Source organism: Apodemus sylvaticus, chromosome 1 (genome assembly GCF_947179515.1).
Source record: "Apodemus sylvaticus chromosome 1, mApoSyl1.1, whole genome shotgun sequence".
NCBI lineage: Eukaryota > Metazoa > Chordata > Mammalia > Rodentia > Muridae > Apodemus > Apodemus sylvaticus.
Window position 1 is genome coordinate 108,233,520 of NC_067472.1, and position 26,303 is coordinate 108,259,822.

General features: G+C 39.0%; 1 protein-coding gene across 1 annotated transcript in view; it reads right to left on the reverse strand.

The window, feature by feature from the left end:
• The window catches only part of Rsf1 (remodeling and spacing factor 1), a 122,332-nt gene that overhangs the window by 25,477 nt on the left and 70,552 nt on the right, over positions 1-26,303 (reverse strand). Inside the window, exons 5-6 of the mRNA XM_052158346.1 lie at positions 12,789-12,943; positions 135-1,906 (exon numbers count right to left, since the gene is read on the reverse strand). Coding sequence (XP_052014306.1) covers positions 135-1,906; positions 12,789-12,943 — 1,927 coding nt within the window. The remainder of the gene's footprint in view (positions 1-134; positions 1,907-12,788; positions 12,944-26,303) is intronic.

Genomic DNA, 26,303 nt, shown 5'->3' on the forward strand with positions numbered 1-26,303 from the left:
GATCCCTGTGACCCCCATGGTGGAAGGAGAGAAGACACTTGCAAGCCCTTCTCTTATCTCTACATACACATGTCAAACAGAGACTAAGAAAGTAATTTAAGTTTTCTCCAATAAAAATTCAGTGTAAGTTTTACCTTGCTTGCTTTAGAGTTTGGATCCTTCTCTGCTTTCTTCAAGTGTTCCTTCTTGTCTGCTGTTTGCAAAGATGCTGCCTCCCCCTGCACTCCGTCCTCTCCCTCAGTTCTTTTCCTATCGGCTTTCTGGACTCTGATCTCAGCAACTTTCGCAGTGGGCCTAGATATTCTTGGAGACCTTCTTAAAGTTCGGCCCACACTTGTTTTCTCTTCTTCCTTCCCCTCCTTCTCTTCCTTGCTTTCCGAGTCTACAATTTGTGGGGGACAATCTGGCTTCTTCTTCCGACTTGATATCCTAATTGTCAACTTGATGCCTTCTTTCTTCCTTTCAGAGGTGATCTCTGTATTTTCGGAAGCAGTACTGTTTCTTTCAGAAACTAACTTATATTTAAATTTGTTTTTTTGCACAGAGCCCTTTGTTTCAGAAGTATCCTCCATGCCAGAGGTCTGGGCATTGTCCACTTTGGCCATTTCTATCCTGGAGGACTCAGAATCCTCTTTTAGAATTTCTGGACTTGCATTTTCAAAGGACTGACCTTCACTTGAACCTCTACTACAGTCTACATCTGTTTTTCCTGAGGTCTCTTTCTCCTTGGCCCCTGTCATCTCGAGTGGGAGAGGAGTGTCGACCACTTCACAAGGACCCGGCTTTTCTGACTGTGGAGCACCCCTTACCACTTCTTCTGGTATTGGACTCAACCTTTGTATGTCCTTCTCAACGCAGGTTTTCTTGGCCTTCTCCACTCTTTCCAGGCATTCTATATCTGGAGTGTGGTTCTCACTCTCACTTTTGGGGGCCTTCTCTTCAACTTTCGTAGAACAGGGTTCAGTGGCAGACAAAGTGGGTTTTAAGGAGAGATCTGTGGCTTTCTCAAAAGGCTCGAGAGGCATTTCCATGTTTGGCAGCTCAGGTTCCTCTGACCTTCCTTTCTGACTGTGGCTCTCTATATCGGGGACAGAACTATCTGTCCCCGTCCCTAAAGGGACGTCCCTCTCAAGCTCACTTATCTTTGTGCTTGTTATGACAGAATTTAAGCACTCAGCACCATTTCCCTCCATGCTGGCATTTCTGTCCTTAGTGGGGATGCTAGAGCCATCTTCCTTTGTATCACAAAGCTGTGTTTCCATTTGTTCTGTCTTAAAATTTGGAGTTACCTTGTCATCATTAATTTCTCCATTCACAAGTTGTTTCCCTTCATGACTCAAAGCACTGATGGTAGAGACCCGTTTACAAGTCTCTTCCTCTTGTTTTATGTCATCTTTCAAAAACTCTTTTGTTGGAGTAGCTGACTTACACAAAGGTCCTTTGACTGGACTGTCAAAATCATCACTCAGCTTAATTTCACGTTTCTTCAGTGGTATCTTGGCTTGCTGATCATTTTTAAGCTTCTCTGTTTCCTCATTAGATTTCTCTGTGATGTCTTGAGAAGATTTGATGCTGCTACCAAAGTCTGCTCTCTCTGGCTCCTGTGAACCCGGCCGCTCCAAGCTGCCTTTGAGATCTTTTGGGTCCACTCTGCATTCCTTTGCTTCTACTTTAATGGGTTTGACATTTTCCTTGAAAGAATCCCTTTCCTCTCTGATAATCTTTTTTCCCTCATTTTCTGGCAAAGGCTTTTCTTGCTTTACAATGACTGGCAGTTTCACAAGCTCCATTTCCTCAGCTTTCTCCATTTTCACAGCTGGTTCTTCTAGAGCGCTGCCCGCAGAACGCTTTCTGGAATTCTCTGACCGCTCATTACCTTCTGTCTTTTCATTTTCTTTTGATGCCCCTAAAACCAGACAAAAGTTTATATGAACACAAGTTTCTAGGTTAAAAAAATTTATTAGACAATATAATACTCATTTTAATTTCAATATGAAGTCTGTTATAACAGGATATTTTGATTTAAAAAACCTGACAATAAAAAGAAAAATCGTGAATCACAATTTCTAGATGTTAAAATATAGACTCAGGTGTCTGCTTTCTACATTTAGTGTCAGTGTTCTGAATGTAATACAAATATTTATACAGTTGAAGTAATGTATCCCAACTCGAGCTGTCTCAAAAATATGAACTAGAAATTCTTCACAAAATAGTTCTGAAAGGTCGAATTGTTTTTTGTGAGTGAGAAACATTCTTGTATACAAGTCACTGAGTATTTCAGGTCACCAAGGTAACAAGAACACTGTATGGAAAAATAAGGAGAGACAAAGAAAAATGCCCATATGCCTATACCCATAGGCAGCCACTGCAGAAGCTTTCAGGTTTGGTTTCTCTGTCTTTAATGGTGTATATTTTCCACAAACTTGGAGTCATATTGTCCTATTTTTTCAGACCTTAGCACTACTTTTTGCTGAGTGTCGACTTGGGGCAGAGCCCTGGGCATTGAGCAACCCAGGCCAGTGCTTGCTTCCGGCCTTAAATACAGTTGTAAAGTGTCAGAGTATTTGCTCTAGCTGCCAGCTTTTAGTATATAGTATGCATACTTATTATACATGTATAATATTACACATAAGGACTACAGGAAGTAGCAGAAGCAAGCTCTCAATGGTAGCTAATATAATCAATCATATTATTGTCAAAACATATTAAGCCCAATTAATATTCACTCCATTTAAGTTTTAACTCTTTCTCTTTATAAAAATGAATATCTTGCATTTATTATGTATTGTTATATGTATGTTTTGGGTTTTTTTACACCACCACCCCCCCAGAGAAAGGGTTTCTCTGTGTAGCCCTGTCTGTCCTCAAACTCAGAAATCTGCCTGCCTCTGCCTCCCAGAGTGCTGGGATTATGGGTGTGCGCCACCACCGCCGGGCTTATATGTATGTTTTTAACAGCACTTACTATGCAGAATTCTAATTACTTATTTAAACTTTTATTTGTTCAACTAGTCTAAGAATTACTCCTCTGTGTCAGAATCACAGATTATTTACTTGTAAGTAAATAATGTTCCAAAAGTATGTATGTGAACAAGTAAGAAAGTGAGAGCCATGCAAAGTTTGACAGATTAACAGGAGCTGTGCAAGTGTGCCAAAGAATTATTCAGTACACTTAAGACAATATTTACAATACCAGATAAATCTAAAGCTATCAAAAAAGAAAGGACTATAGATATGTACTAACAATTCAGAGTAGTTAAATGGTTCCAACTGCTGAAGCTAGCTTAGTTGGTATCATGTACAGAACCCTGGGTTTGCGCCCCAGCACCATGTAAATCAGGGAATCAGGGTACATGCCTGTAATCCCAGCACAGGGAAAAGAATACAGGAGGATCAAAAGTACTAGATTATCTCAAGTGATATAGTATGGGCTACATGAGACTCTGCCTCAAAAGTAAAAATGAACTATCCAAACTAAACAATTTATCCAAGAAAGCAAAATTCAATAGTATGTTCTGTGTCTGTAGTAAAAGACATATGCACCCAGCTGAACTAACAGTATAACAAGTAAACCACTCAGTAACAAATACTTCTGTTTATACCCAGAACTTCATTCTTAAAAGAAGAACACATTGGAAAAAAATAGTTAGAATAGAATGTTAAGTACAAAAATAAGACATAAAACGCTATCCCTTAATTCCAGTAAATAAGCACAACAGTATCAATGGCTACAATAAAGACCAGAAAGAACTAGATCATAACAGCAACAGTGATGGTTTTTTGGTCACAAAGTTTTTTGGTGTTTATTTTATTTTATTTTATTTTTTTGCTTCATCCTTATCAGGTTTTCTATAGTAAACATGTAACATCCTTTACAATCAAAAAGTTAGAAGAAACATCAATTTAGGGTGGCCAACTGGTTTGTTCAGGATAAAGGGGTTTCCTGAAATGTAACGGACTACACTCAGACAGCCCTGTACACTCATACCAAGACACCGTTCCATTAATACTGACCTGTAATTAAATGACAATTAGCCTTACAATGCTAGTACATTAACTTGGATGCCTTTCATTTTATACATCAGCTGAGTAAAACACATTGCACATTTTGCAGATGGGCCATTGGAGCTTACAAAGCAATCAGTGGAGAGCAGTACAAACCTGATCTGCTCAAAAGCATCCCTCTAGATTCAGATGCGTTTGCACTCATCCAGTCAACATATACTCAAAATTATTAGCAAACAGGCCCATTACGTCTACTATAAGCAGACTTCTGTGCTGCAGACAGCTGAATATCAGGACAAAGGGAAGCAACACTGGGAAGAGAAGATGACTCAGTGGCAAAGGCATTTGATGACATGTTTAAACCCCAAAGCCACGTTAGACAGAACCAACTCCTGCACCTGTACAGTGGTGCATGTACAGCACTAAATAAATATAATAATAACAAAAGAAGGGGTAGTGAAGCTGAGGGAAAAACTGAAGCTCAGCAGAGAACTGGCTGCTAGTCCAGAAAACAAGGGTTGGATTCCTAGCACCCACATGGCAGGTTAAAACCAATATCCATAATTCTAGTTTCAGGGGATCCAATGCCTTTTTCTGGCCTCTTTAGGTACCAACGATGCAGGTGGTGCACAGACAAACACACAGGCAAAATGCTTGCACTCAAAAAAAACCTTTTTTTAATTTTAAATAAAAATAAAAAACGGGCTGGAGAGATGGCTCAGCTGGTAAGAGCACCGACTGCTCTTCCAAAGGTCATGAGTTCAAATCCCAGCATCCACATGGTGGCTCACAACCATCCGTAAAGAGATCTGACACCTTCTAATGGCAGCTGAAGACAGCTACAGTGTACTTACATATAATAAATAAATAAAGAAAAAAAAATAAAATAAAAAACTGGGGCCAGTAGTAGAAAATGGAGGTATTATAAAAATTTAAAAGGAAGAACCAACAAGACAGGTCAGTGGTAAAGGTTTGATCCTTGGAGCCTATACAAACACACACACACACACACATACACACACACACACACACACATACACACACACACACACACACACACACACACACGAGACCAACTTAGTGGTAGAACGCTCAGCCAACAGGTAAACCAACAAAAACAAGAAGGAAAAGAGCTCTCCTAGTGGAGCAGGGCAGTGACATGGGATGTGGTGTGCCTAAGCCCTGGGCCAGCCAGCACCCACACAGCACAGACTCCCACAAAGACAGACACCAGTGCTCATTCATATGGACAGTAAAAGAATGCTTATGTCCAAAGTGGAGAAGGACGAAAAATGTACCACAAGGGACACCCTTTAAAAGGACATATTGACAAAGTATATGTGGGTAAAATTTGAAAACATGTTAAGTGGAAGAACTCAAACACAAAAGCAGACTATAATACTTATTTCATTCATATAAAATGTCCTAAAGAGACAAATTTCTACAGAAAAGGACATTACCATTTCAAAGGACAAAAAAGAGAGACAGTGAACAGCTAGTAAATAATCCTTTACTGTTTCTTTCAGGGTTGATGGAAATGTTCTAGAATTAGATTATGGTTATGGTTTCCTACAAAGTAACTATATGAAAAACTAGTAAGTGTACACTTTTAAAATGGGTATTTATCTAGGCCTTTTAAACCACATACAAATTTAAGATATATTTATAGACTAAATCAGGTCTGAGAACTGCCAGCCTACAGGTCCATTTGTACTAGAGACTGTCGAATAACACTTCTTCATCTGCTTACATAGGGGCAGAAGCATACGACATAAAATTAACAAAAGTTCTTTCTGTAAGTGGTTGTAAAACTATACTTAAAGTTAGTTGACTTCACCTCAATTTCATTTTTTCTCAGAAGTTACTCTTTCATTGTTCTTGTTCCTTCTAAATTCGAAAGCAGTATGTAACTGTGGGGGCTTGAACAGTTCTGGTCCCTGGACTCAGATGTGAAGGCTTGGCCCATGGGGAGCAGCACGATTAGGAGGTGTGGTCTTGTTGGAGGAAGTGTCTCACTGTGGGGGTGGGCTTTGAGGTCTCCTCTCATATTCAGGCTCAGACCAGTAAGGATGACAATCTCTTTCTAGCTGCCATCAGATAAAGATGTAGACCTCTCAGCTCCTTCCCCAGCACCATGTCTGCCTGCACGCTGCCATGCTTCCTGCCATGATGATAATGGACAGAACCTCTGAGCCTTAAGCCAGCCCCAATTAAATGCTGTTCTGTATAAGAGTTACTATGGTCATGGTGTCTCTTCATAGCATTGGATGCCCTAAGACAGTTAACAAATGGTAAAACGGGCATTAAATGATTTCATGTTCTAAGCACTGTAACTTCCTAAAAGTATACTATCTAAAAGCATATACTGAACTACAACCTTAGGAGCAGAACACACACTTGAATATCAAGGAGAAAAGGTGGTCAAGGAGTAGGAGTAATAGACTATATTCACACAGCTTACTAAAGTTTATTGTTTAAGTTGTTTACTTTATTGTTTCTTATCTCCTTTCACTGTACAGCTATACAAATTTATAAATTAAAATTTATCTGTATGGAAAAACTTTAACATAAATGTAAGTTTCAGCATTATCTGCAGTTTCTGGGGTTTCTTGGGTTCCTGAAAACTTATTTATCTAATAAAGATTAGGCAATTTAACATTACAAATTATTTTAGAACAAAATAGGTTCAGGTAAATGGCACACAGGTGAGTTATTTGATCCACTATAGTGTAAGATTCATGAAAAAACAACTATTTCCGGTCTGCTTTGTTTACTGAACTTCCTTGCCTGCAATAATAATTCATATATAGAAGATGCCCAATATTTAATAAATGAATAAATAAAAAACATCTTCTTGAGTATCCTCTGAATCCAAGAGTTAAGACAAGCCTGGATAATACAGTGAGAGACCTCATTTCAGAAAAAGAGAGAAAGAAAAAGAAACCTTTAAAGATAAACATTTAATTGTCAGAAAAAGAGACACAAAAGAGTTCTTTAGATTTTTGTCTTCATCTTTGCAGTGTGAGAGATGACCCTGAATTATGTATGTAATGCTCAGCAGGTACTCTCCACAGGGCTCTGCTGGGGGGGGGGGGGAGCAGGAAAGGGAGGAGCGCAGAACCCAGGGTTCCGCTCCTCATCCGCTCTCTTATTGAGAAGCCCTCCATCACAGGCTGCTTCCTTTTTGTACCAGGAAGCACGGAAAGCAGCTGTATGAGAGGCCGTGGCATACGTGTTTAGATGTAAGAGGAAAACAGCATCTACATGTCCTGCTCCTCCACATCCAGGCCTCTGACAAGCGGAGCAGCACCACACAGGTTCTTCTCAAAAAAGACATCACCAGCTACAGTCAATATCGGCTCCACCGACTACTGTCAAGGCCCAACATAGGCAGTTTTGGTAATACACTAGCAAGTTTTACTTTACTAAGGAATGTCAACAAGATGGTCTAGTGGGTACAAGTGCTTATGAACACATGGCACAGTCACTTGTGCATCTACACACCAACAGGATTAAAAAAAATCACTTTACTAAAGAAATAATTTGCTTTGACTTTTAAACTATACAACAACTGTCTATCTAAATCAGTGTCAAGAGGCCCAGAAAGATGGCTCAGCAGGGAAAAGCATGTGCGGTACAGGCCTGAGGACCTGAATCCCAAAGCCCCAGAACTGTGTAACGGCAGAGAGTCAGCTCCTCACAACTGCCCTTTGACCTCCACATGCACAATGTGGCACACATGTCATTCCCCCAAGAATAGTAACTTTTTAAATTTCATTTTTTAATCTTGGGGAAGAGGGAAGGGTGTAAGAAGTGTGTGCTTCTGAGTACAAGTGCTGGCAGATACCAGGGGCATTGGACCTGCTGAAGCTGGACTTACAGGTGGTTCTGAGTACCTAACATTGGTGTTAAGAACCTATAAAGGTGCTCTAGAACAGCAATACATGCTCTTAATCACTGATTCATCTCCAGGCCCGGAATTATTTAACCATAAGGAAATGGTAGAAAATCAAATTAAGAAAACATTACTTTGTGTGTATGAGTGTTTAGCCAGCATGTATAAAGTGTACCACAAGTATGCTCTGTGCCTAGGCCAGAAGAGGGCATTAGATCTTCTACTACTAGATGACAATTATGAGCTACCATGTGAGTGTTGGGAACCAAACCCAGGTCCTCTGCAACACTATCAAGTGCTTTTAAAATGTTTATTAAAAATCAAATCTAAAGTCTCCTAGCTCCTTTTAACTGCCTCGTAAATGTCTATTTTGCAGCATGGTGGTGGTGGCACTAGCAGAGGCAGACACCTTTAATCCCAACACTTAGGAGGCTGAGGCAGATGGATATCTGAGTTTAAGGCCAGCCTAGTCTACAGAGTGGGTTCTAGGACAGCCAGAGCTACCCAGACAAAAAACAGAAAAAAAAAAAAAAAGAAAAGAAAAAATGTTTTGTCCATTTCATATTCTGTATAGTTTTTACCTTTTATTTTATCTTTTATGTGTATGAGTGTTTTGTCTGCACAGACATATATCTATGTACTATGTAACAAGCCTAGTGCTCTCAGAAGTGAGAAGATGGTACTAGATATCCTGGAACTGAAGTTAAAGATGGTTGCGTGTCACTCTGGTCAGAAGAGAAGCCAGCACGCATAACCACTTAGTTATTCTTCTACCCCCTTTACTTTACTTTTTAGTCTTTTCTTTTGTTGAGTCAATATGTAGCCCTGGCTAGCCTCTAACTCAACAAGACCCACCTGCCTCTGCCTCCCAGGGGCTGGGATCAAGGTGTGCACCACCCATATATGGCCCCTTTGACTTTCTTATTGTGAGAAGAGGAAATAAGCAAACAGGTAGAATAAATGAATGACCATACTGAACAACTGAATGAACAAATAGTATTACACTTTATGCCAGAACTAATCCCAGAGAACACTACTAAAAGAAACATAGCAAATAAAAGAAAAATAGAAAAATAACAAATCCCTCCAGAATACAAGGGTGTACATTAAAATTATTGTACTTTACCAACGCAACCCAAATGTTTGTTACATATGAGAAGGTAGCTTACAAGTAAAAGCATCACCAATATGTGAAATCATGTAACAGTGGTCAAAGGAACATAATACCTAGGCTTTAACTAAAGGACATGCTTAACATGCAGAAATATCATTTCAATATAAAGAAACTCAATTGTTTTCAAACAATGTTGCAGGTGTTATTTGATGGATAGTTTCTTCCAAGTATCAAAGTGGATAAAGAACGTAATGAAAAACAAATAATGAAAGCTTCTAGTGGAAAAAATCATGACAGGGGAAGGAAGCAAATTCCTTTATATAATCAAAAATAGAAACTATTAACTAAAGATGCCAGCTTAGCTGGGAAGATAGCTCAGTTCAGAATGGTTCTGATGGCAAACCCAAGTCTGTTCTCCAAAACCTACATTAAAAAAAACAAAAGAAGGCAGTTACCCTCAGGACCTCGGATCAAGAGTGGTGTGGAGCTGTGGCCTGCAGGCCTTTCTGCCACCCTGGCCTCCTGCCTGTCCAGCCGAGCCCATGGCTGTCTGCTCGCTGCGCACCCATATCTGCTTTGCTGTTGGTGTGGAAATTCACAGAGAAACATGAATGGATAACAACTGAGGATGGTACTGGAACAGTGGGAAGCAGCGGTTTTGAACAGGAAGCTTTGGGAGATGTTGTTTACTGTAGTCTGCCTGAAGTTGGGACAAAACTGAAAAAACAAGTTTTGCGCTTTGGAGAATATGAAGGTTGCCAGTGAACTTTCCTCTCTGTCAGGAGATGTCAATGACGAGTGCACGAAAACCCAGGTTCATCAACAAATCCTGTTAGGAAGATGGCTGGGTGATTAAGATGACACTGAGTGACCCTTCTGAGCTGGATGAATTGATGAGAGAAGAAGCATATGGGAAACAGGTGAAGGCCACTGAGGAGTGACCATGGCACCCCTCCACTTCCAGATAAAACCGGGACATGATCTGCTCCAGCTTGCTTCTTAAACTAGTGGAGAATAGAAGACTTGAAATAACTTTTAGCAATAATGATGGAAAGAAATTGTTCTTGATAGTACTACTTAATACCCACCCGTGACTTCCTAATGGATTCGGATAAACACAGTGTACAGATTTTTGATAATCACCATACTAAATATTTAAACTAGGGGTTAAGCTCTGGTGTACAGAATTCTTAAGATATCTGTGGTGAAAAGTGGTTCTGAAGCTGGGTTTGGTGATGGACCACCATTTAATCCCAGCACTCAGTAGGCAGATGTTTGAGGTTGGTCAACCTAAGTTCTGGACCAGCCACAGTTACATACATGGTGAGACCCTACCTATTGGTTATAAGAACTGCATAATTCAGGATAACAGTGGTGTATCTTACATAATTTTGTAACTTGCCCATATCCACCACTGTATTTTGGTCAGAGACTTAGTGTCTTCTCACTGGAAATGCCTGGGAATGCAGAGAAGTGTTGTACGGTGTCAGAAGCAGAAGACTACTGTCTTTGTTTCGCCATGTGTTTGTTGGCTGTTGTTTTCCCACCTTGAAGCACTGGCTTTGCAACACCGTGAGAAACAAATCAAACCTTCATCCTCTTTGTTCAAAAACAAGAAAAAAACATAACAAACAAAACAAGTCAGATGTGGCAGCTTGTGTCTGTAATCTAAGAGCTGGAGAATTCATAGGGCTCTTTGCCTGCTATTGTAGCTTAATCAAGGAATTTAAGTCCTAGTGTAATATGTTTTCTCAAGAAAACAAGGGAAATGGCTCCTTAGGAATGCAGCCTGAAGCTGACCTGTGCTGCCGAATTCATGTGCTCAGACGTGCATTAGAATTAGCTGATTTTTTCTCTACATGTCAGTACTTAGTTTTTTGTTTTTTTCTTTCAGAAAGGTAAAGATTTCATCTGCTGAGGTAGAAAACTAGTAAAACAAAAACAGGCTTAATACTTATAACTGTCATAGCCTTAAGAATTAATGCAACAAAAAATGATCAACTCTGGTTTTAAATGTGAGCAGCTGCCAAGCAGTGGTACCACATGCCTTTAATCCCAGCACTTGGGAGCTAGAGGCAGAGAGATCTGTGTGAGTTCAAGGCCAGCCTGGTCTACAATCAGGGCCACAAAGAAACAGGGCTATTTTGAAAAACAAACAAACAAACAAACAAACAAAAACAAGCAGTCCAGGCTTGGTGACATAGTCCTAGCAGCTCTGCCTGAGGCAGGGGGATTACCTGACCCTATGAGCTCAAGAGATAAGTATAAGCAGCACTGCCTGTTCGTTCTCGTTCTCTCTCTCTCTCTCTCTCTCTCTCTCTCTCTCTCTCTCTCTCTTCTTCCTTCCCTTCCTCCCCCCGCACCCCCCTCACACACACACACCCCAAAAACATTCAACAATATATATAATAATATATATGAAGACATTTTGATAAATACCATTTTACCTTTTCAAAGATACAAAAGATTAATAAGCATCTGAAGAGATGCTGAACACGATTATACTATTAATCATTAGAGACTAATACCTAGTTTCATGACTCAACAAAAGAAAAAGACCAAGCATGGTGGCACACACCTTTAATCCCAACATTTGGGAGACAGAGGCAAAGAGATCTCTGTGAGTTCTAGATCAGCCTGGACTACAGAATGTATTCTAGGCCAGAGCTACACAGGAGGCCATGTCTTTAAAACAAAAACAAAAAGAAAAAACAAAAAACTAAGTATGGTAAGGCCTCCAAAAATTAAACAGTATTATCATAAGATTTAGCAATTTTACTCCTGGATGTGTAGCATAAATATGAATTCAAAGAAGTATCGGTATTAGTATGTTCCCAGCAGGATTAGTCAAGAGCATTAAGAAGGACGGAACACAAATGGACAGGTAAACAAAGGTGGGGCCTACACAGTGGACTATTCTCAGTCTGTGTGTTTGTTTGCTTGCTTGCTTGTTTTTGAAACAGGGTTTTTCTTTGTAGCCTTAGCTGCCCTGGAACTCGCTCTGTAGACTAGGCTGGCCTCAAACTCAGAATGCATAGATTTGCCTGCCTCTGCTTCCTGAGTTCTGGGATTAAAGGCATGTGCTACTACTGCCTGGCCTATTATGCATAAGAGGAAGAAAATCACCATTCATGCACTAATATGTATACTTGAAAACTGTATGCTAAGTGAAATAAGAGACAAGTATTTCTTTGATATGAGGTTCTTAGTAATCAAATTCCTAATGACAGAAAGCAGATTCCAGGGCTGCAGCTGGAGAAAACTCTTAGTGTCTACCATGTTCACTCATTTAGTGAGGAGAACAATGTAATTAAATGCACTCACTGACTGCCACAGTCCCTACAAACCTAAAATGTTTAAAGTTGCCAAATCTGTGATCTATCTTTTTGTACTCCAACTGACAAGTTCAATAAACATTCTTAGCATTCTGTTATGGCTTTAGTTTGGTTCAGGCTGGCCTAGAACTTAGTACATCCTGCCTCTGCCTCCCGAGTGTTGAGCTTCAGCATATGTGAATGGCACCATGCCTACCAAGATTCTCAATTCAATATGACACTACATTCATAATCTGAACATAGTTGATTTATATGTTTTAAAATGTCAGAAAGAATGAGCAATTTTTTTTTTTTTGCATTTTTCCTTTTGAAATAGTCTTTTATAGAAAGGCTCTCAATTTTTCAAACTGAGATAAAAATTTAGGATTATGTAGTTGGGTGGAGGAGTAGAAAATAGTAGAGATTACAAAACAAAGCAAAAGAAAACACACAAAAAAACCTTGTTTAGGTGTTTCTTCATCTTTTTTAGTCTCCTCATCCTCTAGGGTGGGACTTTCCCGGGAAGAATCTTCCTGTTGGCTAGAGGTTTTCAATAGTACAGGATCAATTTGTGCTTTCAGGAGTGCAAGAGTCTCAGCCAACTCGTTTCGATTTCTAAACAAGGGAAAAAATAAGACAGCATAAAAATCTTTCTAAGTCTAGTGAAGTTTGTGAACAGCACCTACTAGAAATTAAAATAACAAGGGAACAACACAGTAAAGAACATCCATGGCCTGGAAGTAGTCCTAACAAAACCCAGATTCTAAAACTAAGTACTTAAGAAGACACACATTAAAATGTACTGTTCAAACAGAAAATATATTTTCCTTACTGCATAGAACAGCAACGCAAAACACTTTGGATAGAAACAAGGGGAGGGAAACCATTAAACAAGTCAAAGGGTGACTACTGTTTATGTATTTACGTATTGAGGTTCTCTTAACAATTCAAATGTCCATGTGTGGCATGTCCGGTGTGTTCCGTAATCACCTTGAGCACTACCCTTCTTATAGAGGCCCAGGATCTCCCTGTCTGTCCCATTCTAGCTTGTGCATGAATGCTGGCATCTGAACTCAAACGCTCCCACTTAGGGAGGAAGCACTTAACCACTCTGCCACTTGCTCACTCTGTTCATGTAAAGCCTATAGATACAGTCTGTAGATAACTTCACACAACATTTTCAGTAATTTACTGTGTTAAGTAAAGATAGTGTATGTTGTGCTGTCAAGAAGAAAACCAACCACAAGGACAATCTACAGCTGTTCGGAATCAACCTTACTCTTGTTTATGTGTTACCGGTAACTATCTTCTTAGAGTTGCACATAAGTAATTGGAATAATCACTACAGGGATAAGATGTGTTCAGGGAAACTGGGCAGTGGAGGTAGTAGCTCAAGAATGCTGATTTCAGCTGCTTAATAGCAACCAATGGCAGGTTCCAGTCCCTACCTGTGGTGATGTTCTATGATTAATAGGCTGGAGGGATGGTTCAGCCATTAAAGACTAGGCTCACAACAACAACAAAGGCAAAAGGCCATTGTACAGATTGTTCCAGTTTAAATATATTTTTGAATTAGTGTTTCATCGTATAGCTCAGGTTGATCTCAATCTCTCAATCATTCCATCTTGGTGTCACATATGCTAGCATGGCTGGATTTTCTTTATGAGAAGGACAATCTCAAACAATTAAGGGATCTAGAAATGAGTCCATTAGTGACAAGAAGATACCAGTTGAGATAATTAGTCCCACAGATCTAAGTATTGGGGCTTAACTGATAGTTGTTGGGCATTTGGTTAGGACCTAACTACTGGGTTAATTTCTTCTTAAAATAATGCTCTAATGGCGCTATTGGGGGTTATTAAGAAGGCAGCAGGTCACTGAGAGTATGTATCTGAGAACCGTGTATCTTGCTCTGGCACTTTCCTGTATCCCTTTTCTCTGCTTGCTGTCCTGAGTGAGGCAAACATCCTCTGCCACATGCTTACACCACCTGATGCTCTCTCATCGCAGGCCCAGAAACAAGAACTGACTAGGAAGGACTGTAGGTAACCTCTGAAACCATGAGCTAAAGCAGCTTCCTTTGTTATGTCTCATGACAGAAGATCTAACATCTTAAAAAAAGGTTTCCCAAGTGTTTGCCTTACAAGCATGAGGATCTAAATTCAATTCTACCAACTATGCTAGTGAGTTGGGTCTGGTGGTGAACATTTGCAACCTTGGAGGTGGAGAGGCAGAGATAGGTGTGTCTCCCCAGGTACTGCTGGTCAGACAGCCTAGAATACGATCTTGGGTGAGTTCCAGACTAGAGAGAAAAATCTTTAAAAAAAATAAGTGGGGACCAACACCTGAGCTCTTGCCCTCAGCCCTCCATAGGCACACACACTCATTAAGCACCCACAACAGACACAGACACACCAAACTTCCACCATGATGAACAAGTTTTACCTTAGAAATCTGATTCTATAAGCAGACGTTCATTTTGTTATAAATGCATACAACTCTAAGGGCCTGCAATGTATATAGTAACACTTTACAATTATTAACATCTCTACATCTATTGTCCAGATCTCAGTGGTTCACAATCCTTTTGACTATTTCATAATGGATCAATGCATAAATAACTGAAATTTCATTCCATACTAATGTTAAAAGCATTTATATTCATTTCTTCCAGCTTCTTATAAGACCCTCACATTGTATGTTTTAGCATGTGTAATGAAATCTTTTGTGAAGAGAAGCTGGAAATGTCACAGTGATTAAGAGCATTGGCTGCTCTTCCAGAGGACCTAGGTTACATTCCCTACACTCACATGGTAGCTCACAACTGTCTATAAGTCCAGTTCCAAAGAATTTAATGCCCCCACCCCATTTTGCCCTGGTTCTATGGGCACCAGGCGTAAATGTGGTGTATAGATACATGCAGGTAAAATACATCATATGCTTAAAGTAATTTTTAAAACTTTTGAAAGATTTTTTCCCCCTTAATATTCAGAATCCTCAATGTTGGTCATTTCTACCACTACATACAGTGGCATCAAGCAGACACAGCTGTGGCTTTAATTGCTGTGATGCAAGCATTGGAAACAGCGCAGGGGTCACAGGTTATACTCAGGCTCCTTCCATTCATTTATTTCTTAGAGACAGGGTCTTGTGAATCCAGGTTGGCCTCCAACTCTGTGAAGTCCAGGATGACCCTGAACTTGTGATCTTCCTGCTTCTATCTCTAAAGTGTTAGAATTATAGACATGGGCCACTATGCCCTGAGTTTAAGAAATCCGTTTTGGAAACTTTCCATACCCATGATTCTGTTAGCTGCTATTAATGTGGTAAGGAAAAGTGCATTTTCCTAAGCTGGGGATGAAACAGTGACATTACATTAGAATAAAGAACACAGATTGAATGGGGATGTTGTAGGGAATTTCACTGGGAATAAGCAGAATCACTGTCAGTGAATATAAAATTTTGTAGTCACCACCTAGTCCAGGTTTACCATGAGCATGAACTACTGTTAAGGAAAATATTTGTAAAACAGTAAGTGAGAAAAGACTCTTTATAGATGTATGCATTTCTGTCAGCTTCAGAGCAGGCTCGCTCAGCCATAAGGCCCATCACTGCTGGCATCACTCTGTGCACGCGCTGCCTTAGCATGTGCCAGTAGGGCTGACGTGGCCTGGTGAAACTCTCATCAAGGCAGGGGCCGTCCATCAAGAACTCCTACACCACATGATCAGATCTTTAACCAGTTCAAGTCTTCAGAGGTCAGCCCTTGGTCTTTCCTTCCATTTCTGCACTCAGCCTATTGATACTAACCTCTACCTCTTCCTTATTGAAGATAGGTCTTTACTTAGTTCTTAGAAGCACCACACTGAGTGGTAGGAGACTGTAAGTGATGGATCCTGCTTTCCATACATTCATTTTCTTCATTTTGAGATTTCTGTATCACTGTTCTGCTTTTTACTAACTCCTCTCCTTCATTTATAGCATAGACCTTTGACAGCTCATACTTGTACCCTGCTGGATATACTGTCATTCCAACACCACAGTTTTTGGAAAGGTGTTGTATACCAATGTCCGGCTTCTCTTGTAACTTAACTTCTGTGCCATTGACAAACATAAATATTTCTTCTTTCTTATATTACTGTTCCTCACAGGGTATCTGTGGGCCTTTTTGACTCAACAATAATTTTAGATCCTACAACAAAAATTTAAAAACACTGAGTAGATCTTAGCCTTGAGGGGCAGCATATCGACTTGTCACTGGGGCATGTGGACTGCACAAATGCTGTGCATTCTTCTCTGTGGGCATCACAGTGCTAGACAATGCAGACGTGCAAAAGAGCCCTCCTAAATGACAGGGACCAGGAGGGTGGCTGTCTCCTCCCTGAGGTGCTGAATACACTCTATGTTGAACTCTTGTTTTTCGACAGTACCAGTTCATACCAGGTCAAGGGCAGAATTTTCCACTTGAAACACCATGTTATTAATACTTTTACATTATTTTCTATTTTAGATTTTACACAATAAAAACAAAAATAAGACCAAATATCAAATCAGTCTCCCTGGGAAAGAAAGAAAATTGTTACTAGTGGAAATCAACTAGATGTTAAAATGATAACTACTTATCAAGTGTAGGAATGTATATAATATGTATAAATGTAATATGAACTTAATAAAATAAAAGAGTATAATTTTTTTTCCTGAATTGAGTTTTATCTGTGTAGCCCTGGCTGTCCTAGAACTCGCTCTGTAGACCAGGTTGGTCTCAAACTCAGAGATCTATCAGCCTCTGCCTCCACAGTTCTGGAATTAATGACATGTGCCAACTACCACCAAGCAAAAGTATAAAATTTAACTGTTTATTAAAATTTCAGATTAAGTGCTCTTTCAGAGTCTGATATGGTAATCAACTTTACAAAAAAAATAAGATTCAACTATTTGTAAATAGTTTATTTTTCACAAAGGTGTTATTTCCTTCTCATTATATTAGACTGTCTCCTAACAAAAGTCTGTGAATGTTTCATTACTGCTTTTCCTTATTACATAGCTCTGTATCTCTACCCATGTGGAGTCACGCTGGATTCTGAAAAGTATATTATACAAGTTATTTACTAAATGTTCTTATTACTGAAAATATCCATCTAAATTGTTTATGCTATGTATCAAAGGTATAAAAGGAAATTAAAAAAATATTAAGAAAAACTCCCTAAAAGGTTTTTAACCTGATTAATGTTTTTAAAAACTTGCACAATACATACATATTAAAGTATTAAAAACAGAAAACTATCTAAATCTAGATATTTCAAAGTTTGAGCTAATGATTTATTCTGCTAGAAAAAGTTAAGTATAGTAAGTTTAAACTAGTCAGAAATAAGATATTCTCTCTATATAATATATAAATATATACATGTACATAATATAAATAAAATATATATTATTTTATTATATTCACACACTTTTGTTAGGAGACAGCCTAGTAAATAAAATATATATAAAATTAGTGTTTTGCCTATATATATTTATTTGCGCATGGAGGGCAGAAGAGGGTATTGTATCCACTGGAATTGGAATTACATTTGTGAGCCACCATGTTGGTGCTTGGGGGAATTCAACTCAGGTCGTCCTCTCTGCAAGAGCAACAAGTATCCTTAACCACTGAGCCATCTCTCTACCCCTAATAACTGGAACTTTAAGAGTAGACTATAGACCCTAACAACAATCTGGATATTTTCCCCTCTCTTTTCCTTCTTCGAACCACTCTTCCTTCAAGCTATAATACCAGCCATTTCCCTCCAAAATACCATGTTCTTTTAGGACAAAATGACTGTGCTTCTGTTCTCTTAGTCTAGAGTATGTTTCACATATTAATTATAATCCTTTTGTACCTATGTGTGTCATGAAGTATGTTTGTTGTATGTATGTAAATGTATTTATGTATGTGTCTATATATACATGTGTGGAATACAAAAGAATAAAACAAACAAACCATACTTACACTCATAAAAATAAAAGGAAATAGATCTTAAAAAAACAAAAAACTGGTTAGAGGGAAATCTGTTGGGAGTTGGTTTGTCATGCTGACTATAATATCTGTGGGTATAGCAAACACCTCTGAAGAGAGAGAGGAGGGGAGGGAGGGGGAGAGAGGAAAGGAGGGGAAGGGGGGGGTAGGGAAGAGAAGGGAGAAGGGAGAGATTATTCTGAACTGGAGATCTTGCTGCCTCAGTCCCCTGAATTATAGATGTGTACTGTCATGCCCAAACTAAGTTGGATGTATAAAGACAAAGACAGTAGCTGGAGAGAGAATAATGTAGTTAGGAAGGGGATGAAAACAATGGTAAAGCTGGGCAGGTGGTGGTGGCTGCGCACGCCTGTAATTCCAGCACTTGAGAGTTAGAGGCAGGCGAATTTCTAAGTTCGAGGCCTGCCTGGTCTACAGAGTGAGTTCCAGGACAGCCAGTGATACACAAAGAAACCCTGTCTCAAAAAACCAGAAAACCAACCAAACAAAAAGAAAACAATGGTAAAATTCTAGATTAATTTTGCATGAGGAGCTGACTGGTTTTGCTGACAGAATATATGTAGAGCAAGAACAAATGTGGTAAAGCATGTGATTAAGATTTTAGACCCAATTAAGCAAAAGGAAGAGGCTGCTATTTTATAGGATGGTACTTTAAATACATGCTGAGGTTTGGTAAGTTGCTATGCATTGTAATGCTAACTTCTGTACTAGAAGGCCTAGTCCTCCATGTGAATTCTCACTTTTACAAGCTTTTGTTGTGCAAACCTTGTTGCTTGATTTAACTATTGGTTAAATAAGATTGGCAACAGCCAATTATTGGAGGAATTAGTGGTAGGTGGGTTTTGAGTTACCTGGCTTGGGGTGGAGAAGAGAGAGGGCAGAGGAGAAGGAGGGAGCCGCCATGAGGGGAGATGGACCATGGAGAAACAGTAAGTATCTGGGGAACGCAGCTGGGGAGGCAGCCAGGAAAGCAGTTAGAAAATCAAATTAGAGTTACCCCCAGTAATTGTCAAAAGCCAAATAAAATAACCATGCCTGAGTCTCATTTGTAAGCTAACCACGGATAAACTTCAACTGGTTGTACTACATTATGTTGGTAGAAAAGATTAGAAACTTAGTTTAGGGCAGACTAACTTTCCAACTTTCCTAGATTCTAATGCTTACAGTCCCCATATGTATCTTAAATAATCTAGATTTTGGAGAAATGGGACACACTGTTAACTACTGTATTATGTAATATTCCTTCTGTGAGCCTACTAGGTCTTCAGATGTGAGTCAGTGGTAAGTGCTAAGCCTTCAAGAACAGCCCTAGGTAACCAATGTAACAAAAACAGAGAAACAAGAATAACCTTTCATCTGGCTCTTCCTTGATGCCATGGGATATTCTTTATCACAGCTCACTTCTATTTTTTTTAAACATTTATGACCGTCTTAGTCAGGGTTTCTATTCCTGCACAAACATCATGACCAAGAAGCAAGTTGGGGAGGAAAGGGTTTATTGAGCTTACATTTCCACGTTGCAGTTCATCACTAAAGGAAGTCAGGACTGGAACTCAAGCAGGCCAGGAAGCAGGAGCTGATGCAGAGGCCATGGAGGGATGTTTCTTACTGGCTTGCTTCCCCTGGCTTGCTCAGTCTGCTCTCTTATAGAACACAAGAGCACCAGCCCAAAGGTGGAACCACCCACAAGGGGCCCTCCCCACTTGATCACTAATTGAGAAAATGCCCCACAGCTGGATCTCATGGAGGCACTTCCCAAAATGAAGCTCCATTTTCTGTGATAACTCCAGCCTGTGTCAAGTTGACACACAAAACTAGCCAGTACAATGACCCTGTGTCTTTTTTACATAAAATGGGAATCCTCCTTAAAATAGAATAAAGCATAGTATAAATATATCAAGTATCTTATATTAATTTTCCTTACAGTTTAAGGTTCAGCAACATTATTTTGTCTCTTATCTATCAACTACATGCTGAGGGAGTAAAAAATGAAAACTGAGAGGAACAACAGTCTTTTAAAGAAGCCAAGAAAATGGAGGCATGTTAATAACTTCAACAATATTATTAAGATAGCTCAAACCAGCAAGCTTTAATGCAACTCAAACACAAGGGCATAGTAGTGCATATCTAAACTCCCAGCACTCAAGAGACTGAGATAGGTAGATCACAGGTTCAAGGACAGCCTAGGCTACATAGCAAACACTTTCTCAAAATAAAACAAACTGAACAAAAAAAGAAGATATCCACAGAGGTACAGTTACTTCCCTAAGGTCACAGCAGGACTGAATTCTGGAAGATTTGATTTTAGAGCTCACCTTCTTTTCGTTTAATTTCAATTTTTGTGTATTTTATTTTATATTAATAGTTGTAGCAGCTGGGCGGTGGTGGCACACATCTGTAATCCCAGCACTTGGGAGGCAGACACAGGCGGATTTCTGAGTTCGAGGCCAGCCTGGTCTACAGAGTGAGTTCCAGGACAGCCAGGGCTACACAGAGAAACCCTGTCTCAACCAAAAAAAAAAAAAAAAAAAAAAAAGTTGTAGCATTTGTGTGCTCTAATTTGTGGTAATCCTTCCGTTGCTGCCTTACAAGTACTAGAATGGCAGACACCACCACACCCTGCTCAAGTCTCACCTTCTTAGTCATTATTAGTAGCATAGCTAAAGTCCTGACAGTTTTAGATATGGCTCAGTGGTTATGAGCATCCACTGCCATTTCAGAACACGTGAGTTCAGTTCCCAGTCCCATGTCAGGCAGCTCACAACAACCTGTAATTCTGGTTTCAGGGGATCCAACACCCTCTTCCAGACTCTGAACACCTGCATTCACACATGGATAACCCACAACACACATATATAATAAAAAAAAAAATTAAACAAAAAATTTAAAAAGGTCCTGACAGAGGTCTATAAATAAAGATTCATGAAAATTGTATTCACTATTCAGAATTTAAATTTCTGTAAATGACTATCAAAACCACCATCAATTTTAAAATATTTTTAGAGGTGCAACTCATATACTGTGAAGTTAGCATGTTCTTGTTTACTTGTAAAATTTTATTACTTTGACATTTTGTCTTCTTTGAAGAGTAGGCTGGCCCTCAGAAATGCTGGGATTACAGACTTTTCCAGCACGCCAGGGTAAAGTGAACTCATTTAGCTCTCAGTTCAGTTACTCTGCACAAGACACTCACAGGGTTAGTAATTCTTCTTGCTGCTGTGAACAAATATCTGACTAAAAACAGCAAACGGGGAGGGCAGTAAGTCTAGTGTAGTTTGGAGGGTTCAGCTCATGGTGGCTGGAAAGGAATGGTGGTTAAGAGCAGGGGGCAGTCAGGAAGCAGAGAACAGGCAAGGAGTTGGGAGCGGGCTACCATACCTCAAGTGCACCGACTCACTTCCTCAGGCTAGGTTCTCTCTCTTAAAAATTCTGTAACTTTCCAAAAGTAGTATCACTCACAGGAGCCCAAGTTCAAAACATGAGCCAGGGGGACAGGAAGGAAGACACAAACACTAACACATATGAACTCCCTACCAAAGCAAGAAGAACGATGGTGCTTTCATTCTTGAGACAGGGTCTCACTATGGAACCAAGCTGGCTCAGAACTCACTAAGTAGTCCAAGTGGGTCTAAAACTCAAGACCCTCCTGCTCCGGCTTCCCAAGTATTGCAACTGCAAGTGTATGTTACCACGCCTGGCTGCTACCAGAGTGTTGATTATTATAATCACAGATTATTAGTCTTGTTAATACCTAAACTTAAAACAAACACTATGTCCGTTTGGCTTCTTTCACAACTAAGGATTTTTGAGACAAATTCATATCACATGAGATCATTTCTTTTTGCTGCTTTCTAGTAATCTACTGCATGAATACTGTGAGGAAAAATGATGCTACATCAAGTACGACAGTAGTCACAGGAAGATGGCCAGAACTGAGGCTAGGCCTGAATTGCCTAGTGGGCAAGGCCAGCTTCAGATACCGAGTAAGACTGTTTTAAAATGCAAAGGCAAACAGAACAGCAAGATGAAATGAAAATGCTCATTCTTTTTGTCTTTACGGTAAGTACAAAGGAGTGAAACTGATGTTATAATAGTTTATTATTGTTTGAAGACACCACCAAATGCTTAGTCAAAGTGGTCACAGTATTTTTCTTTCTAGAAGGTAAGATTTAAGTTCCAGTTGGTTCAAAAACTTGTTAATACCTGCATTTCTGAGTAATATTTACCTAGTCACTTTAGTGGAGATAACTAAAGATGTTATAAATTATTAATTTGTAAAATATCTGTGGGTATAAAGTCATACCTAACTGGTTTTCACTGGGAATTCTCTCATAATGCTGAACATTTGTTCAAGTTAATATTAGCTATATGCATGTAACTTTATGAAATAATATCCTGTCTATACCAAGTGGTTTTTTTTTTTTTTTTACTAGAATTAGAATCTAAACACTTTCTACAGTGTCTTTCTGACTTAAGGAAGCACTTGACTAAGTCATGTCTACTTACGATCTGTGTGCTGCAACTCCTCCCTCATGGTGGCTTAATAGTAACACTTTTTCACTATATTTTATAGTTCTTTCATAAAGAAGTTATGCTATGGCAAATAGTATTAAGTATTTCATATTATTTGATCAATTATAAAAAAGTATTTTATGTGCTTTTGCCCTCCCTTCCTGAGGCCTAAACAAGTGCTGAAATAACTGTAACAAATATTCTTCTGGTTTAAAACTAACAGGAACAAAGTCTGTTGCTGAAATTTGTTACTTATATTTAGCTAAACCACATAAAACTACCACTTTCTATAGGAGAATGCCCAAATGCTAACAAATTTAGCTCAATAAACTTGAACAACTTTTACCTGAGTTCTTTTACCTGAGTATATGAAATGATTTTCAATTTGGAATATGTGCAGATGTATGCATTAACTGCTTCTAATGTGCCCCATATTTATACTAATTCTACAATGAATGTAAACTGGCACTGTATAAACAACAGCACATTTATGGTTTTGTTTTATTTAAGATTAGTATGAGGTATGTATGCATGACTTTGTATGTTCACATGTATGGGCACAAATGGAGCATGGATGCATGCATTCTGAAGACAAAGGTTGACATCTTTCATTATCCTTGGTTCCCACTGCATATATTAAAGCAGAATCTCTCAATTAAACCCAAAGTTCACTGAGAGGGCTACTGTAGCTAGCCTGTTTGCTCTAGGGATGCTCCGAGAGCTTCCTTACCTAACGCCATCCAGCCATGTCCAGCCCAACAGAAGTTGTAAAACTGTGGTAATACACTGATGTTAGGTTGTCAGTAGCTGATAAATACATAAAACTATTACTTCTGTTGGATTTTCAGTATTAGAAAATTACTGCACTTAGTAATTCTGGCATTTTGAACTGTCAATGTCCAGTTATGTCTCTAGATTTACTGGCCAATTAACAAGGCTCACTGTCTATTAGTTTTTTAAAAAACACAATTCTGAAGACTAGATAATTTTTATTATATAAGCATCTGCTCAAGATGATGCAGAAAACATGTTCCAAACTGTGGCTGATCACTAAGAATAAGAATGCTATTGAAACCAATAACAAAGAATTGCTTTAAAGAATCTGTTTCAAGTAAAGGAAACTTGCCTATTCATTTTCTTAGTAAAAAATAACATTATCTAGTTAAAGAAGAAAACAAACAAAAAAAACCAAAAAGCCTTAAGCGTAGCCTAGAATGTACAAAGCCAACCTTCTACCTGTACTGCTTTTCCTCAACACCAGAGTTTCTACGAAGATTAATCCCACTTTTAAAACTTACTTTACATAAGCCAGGTTTAATAAGAAAACACCTTGACAGCATTTCACAGAAAACAACCATTTCTGTGTAATGTAAGAGTAAATGACCTTGTTTCTTTGGAACTCAGTTCTGTACGACGACATCTATCTCAGCTCTTTTTAATCCCATCACACATCTTCCCCAAATTAATTCTTTATAGATTTGAAAATAGACATCTCCTTAAATTGTTCTATTTCAACTCTATTCTTATTCAATTAGTGTTTCTCCCATAAAAAGTTTATTGTACTAAACATTTTTCTTTTCATGTTTGGGATCAGAATTTAACTATATTCTCTGTATGACCTCCTCAGGATGAAGTGACATTATACCTCATATTATTTTATGCACCATATATACATTAAGTATATATATCATGAGATAAGTATGTATTGTTAGTGGTGATCAAAATGCAGGCTTTATACCTACTATGCAAGTACTCTTCTCTAAACTATATCCTCACCCCCAACCCAGTAATATCATTTTTGGGGAGAATGTGCTGGGTATCAAATCCATGAACTCCCACTTGTTAGGCAAGCATGCCAATAACTAAGCATATCCCTACATCAAGTAGTTTCTTTTGTTTGTCTTGAGATAGGGACTTTCTACAAAGCTTGGCTATCCTTGCACCCTCACTATGTAAATCAGGCAGGCTTCACACTCACAAAGAGCTGCCAGTCTCTGCTGGGATTAAAAGCATGTGCTACCATGTAGCCAAAGTGGTATATTCTTGAGGAAGCCAAAATACACCTTTCCCATTTAACATCCATAACACCAAAGTCTCTGTGGACAAGACAGTTTACAATATTTACAGTAGTAGTTCCAGCGAGTCATTCAGTTACAAGCTAGCTAAAATACCATGTCACAGGCATCTCACAACAAGCATGAATACTTCCAGTAAGAAATGTGAAGAAAGCTAATGTTACCTAGAAAACATACACTATACAACTAGGACTAGTCGTTACAAAGCAAGGGACTTCATAGGAGCCTGGGATCCAGTCAAGGATGTTAGCTAAGCTACTCCACCACCCTCATACCTCCAACTTCTTCCTGTACAAGTCTGTATACAATATAAACGGACTAATGAAGTAAAGGAACACATGTCCACCACATGTTTGAAAGCTAGGTTAGCGTATATCAGTTAGTGAACTCAAACATTTCTGCACGGTCTCAACCATTTCTACATTTATGTGGTCATAGTTCCTGAGCATACCGATTAAGCATACATGTCTTTTTAATATCATCAGGAGGCAGAGGCAGGCAGTCTCTGAGTTCAAGGCTAGCCAGGAATATAGAGAGAGACAGTCTCCAAAAAACAATGACCACAAAAAAAAAAAAAAAAAAAAAAAAAAAAAAAGGTCATTAAGGCTAAAACCAACCTGGTACTTCAGTGACTAAAGCCCATGGAAACTGCTTAGGCGTTTTTATGAGTACTGGGTTCTAAACACTGACTGTAGACACATCATTTAATATTAATGTTCATCAGAAATAGGTACTAGCACCTGAGAAGGGAATCTATTTAGTTTTGGGTTTTGTTCTTTTGGTTCTGTTTGATTTTCATTTTCTTTTTGAGACAAGGTCTCATACAGCCTAGGCTGACTTTAAACTCACTGTGTAGCCAAGGATAATCTTGATTTTCTGATCTTCCACATTCCACCTAGGGTTTTGGGAATATGCCCCTAGGTTTGTTTATTTAACACTGAAGACTAAACTCAAGGTTTTATGTAACTAAGGAAACACTCAGTAAACTGTTACAATCCCAGAAACTTGTTCTTGTGTTCTGAAGCCAGAAGCAATTAGAAATAAAGCCAGTCATGGCTGAAAAGGGGTGAGAAACACTGTGCGAATTTTAACCATCTGTTAATAAATACTTTTTAAAAAAGATACAAAATTTCAGTGTTTGGAGTTAGAAGTTTATAAAAGCAAACTGTAAAAGGTGGGAACACAGGTTTGTGCTCACTATTAACATAAGGCTAGGACAATGGCTCAGGGGGTAAAGTGCTTGCCAGGAAAATATGAGGACCAGAACAGAGCCAGAAACCACATAGATGCCTGGTGGGCAGAGCAGCCCACCTGCAATCCCACACGCAGGAGGCAGAGGAGGAGGAGTCCCTCAAGCTAGCCATACAGC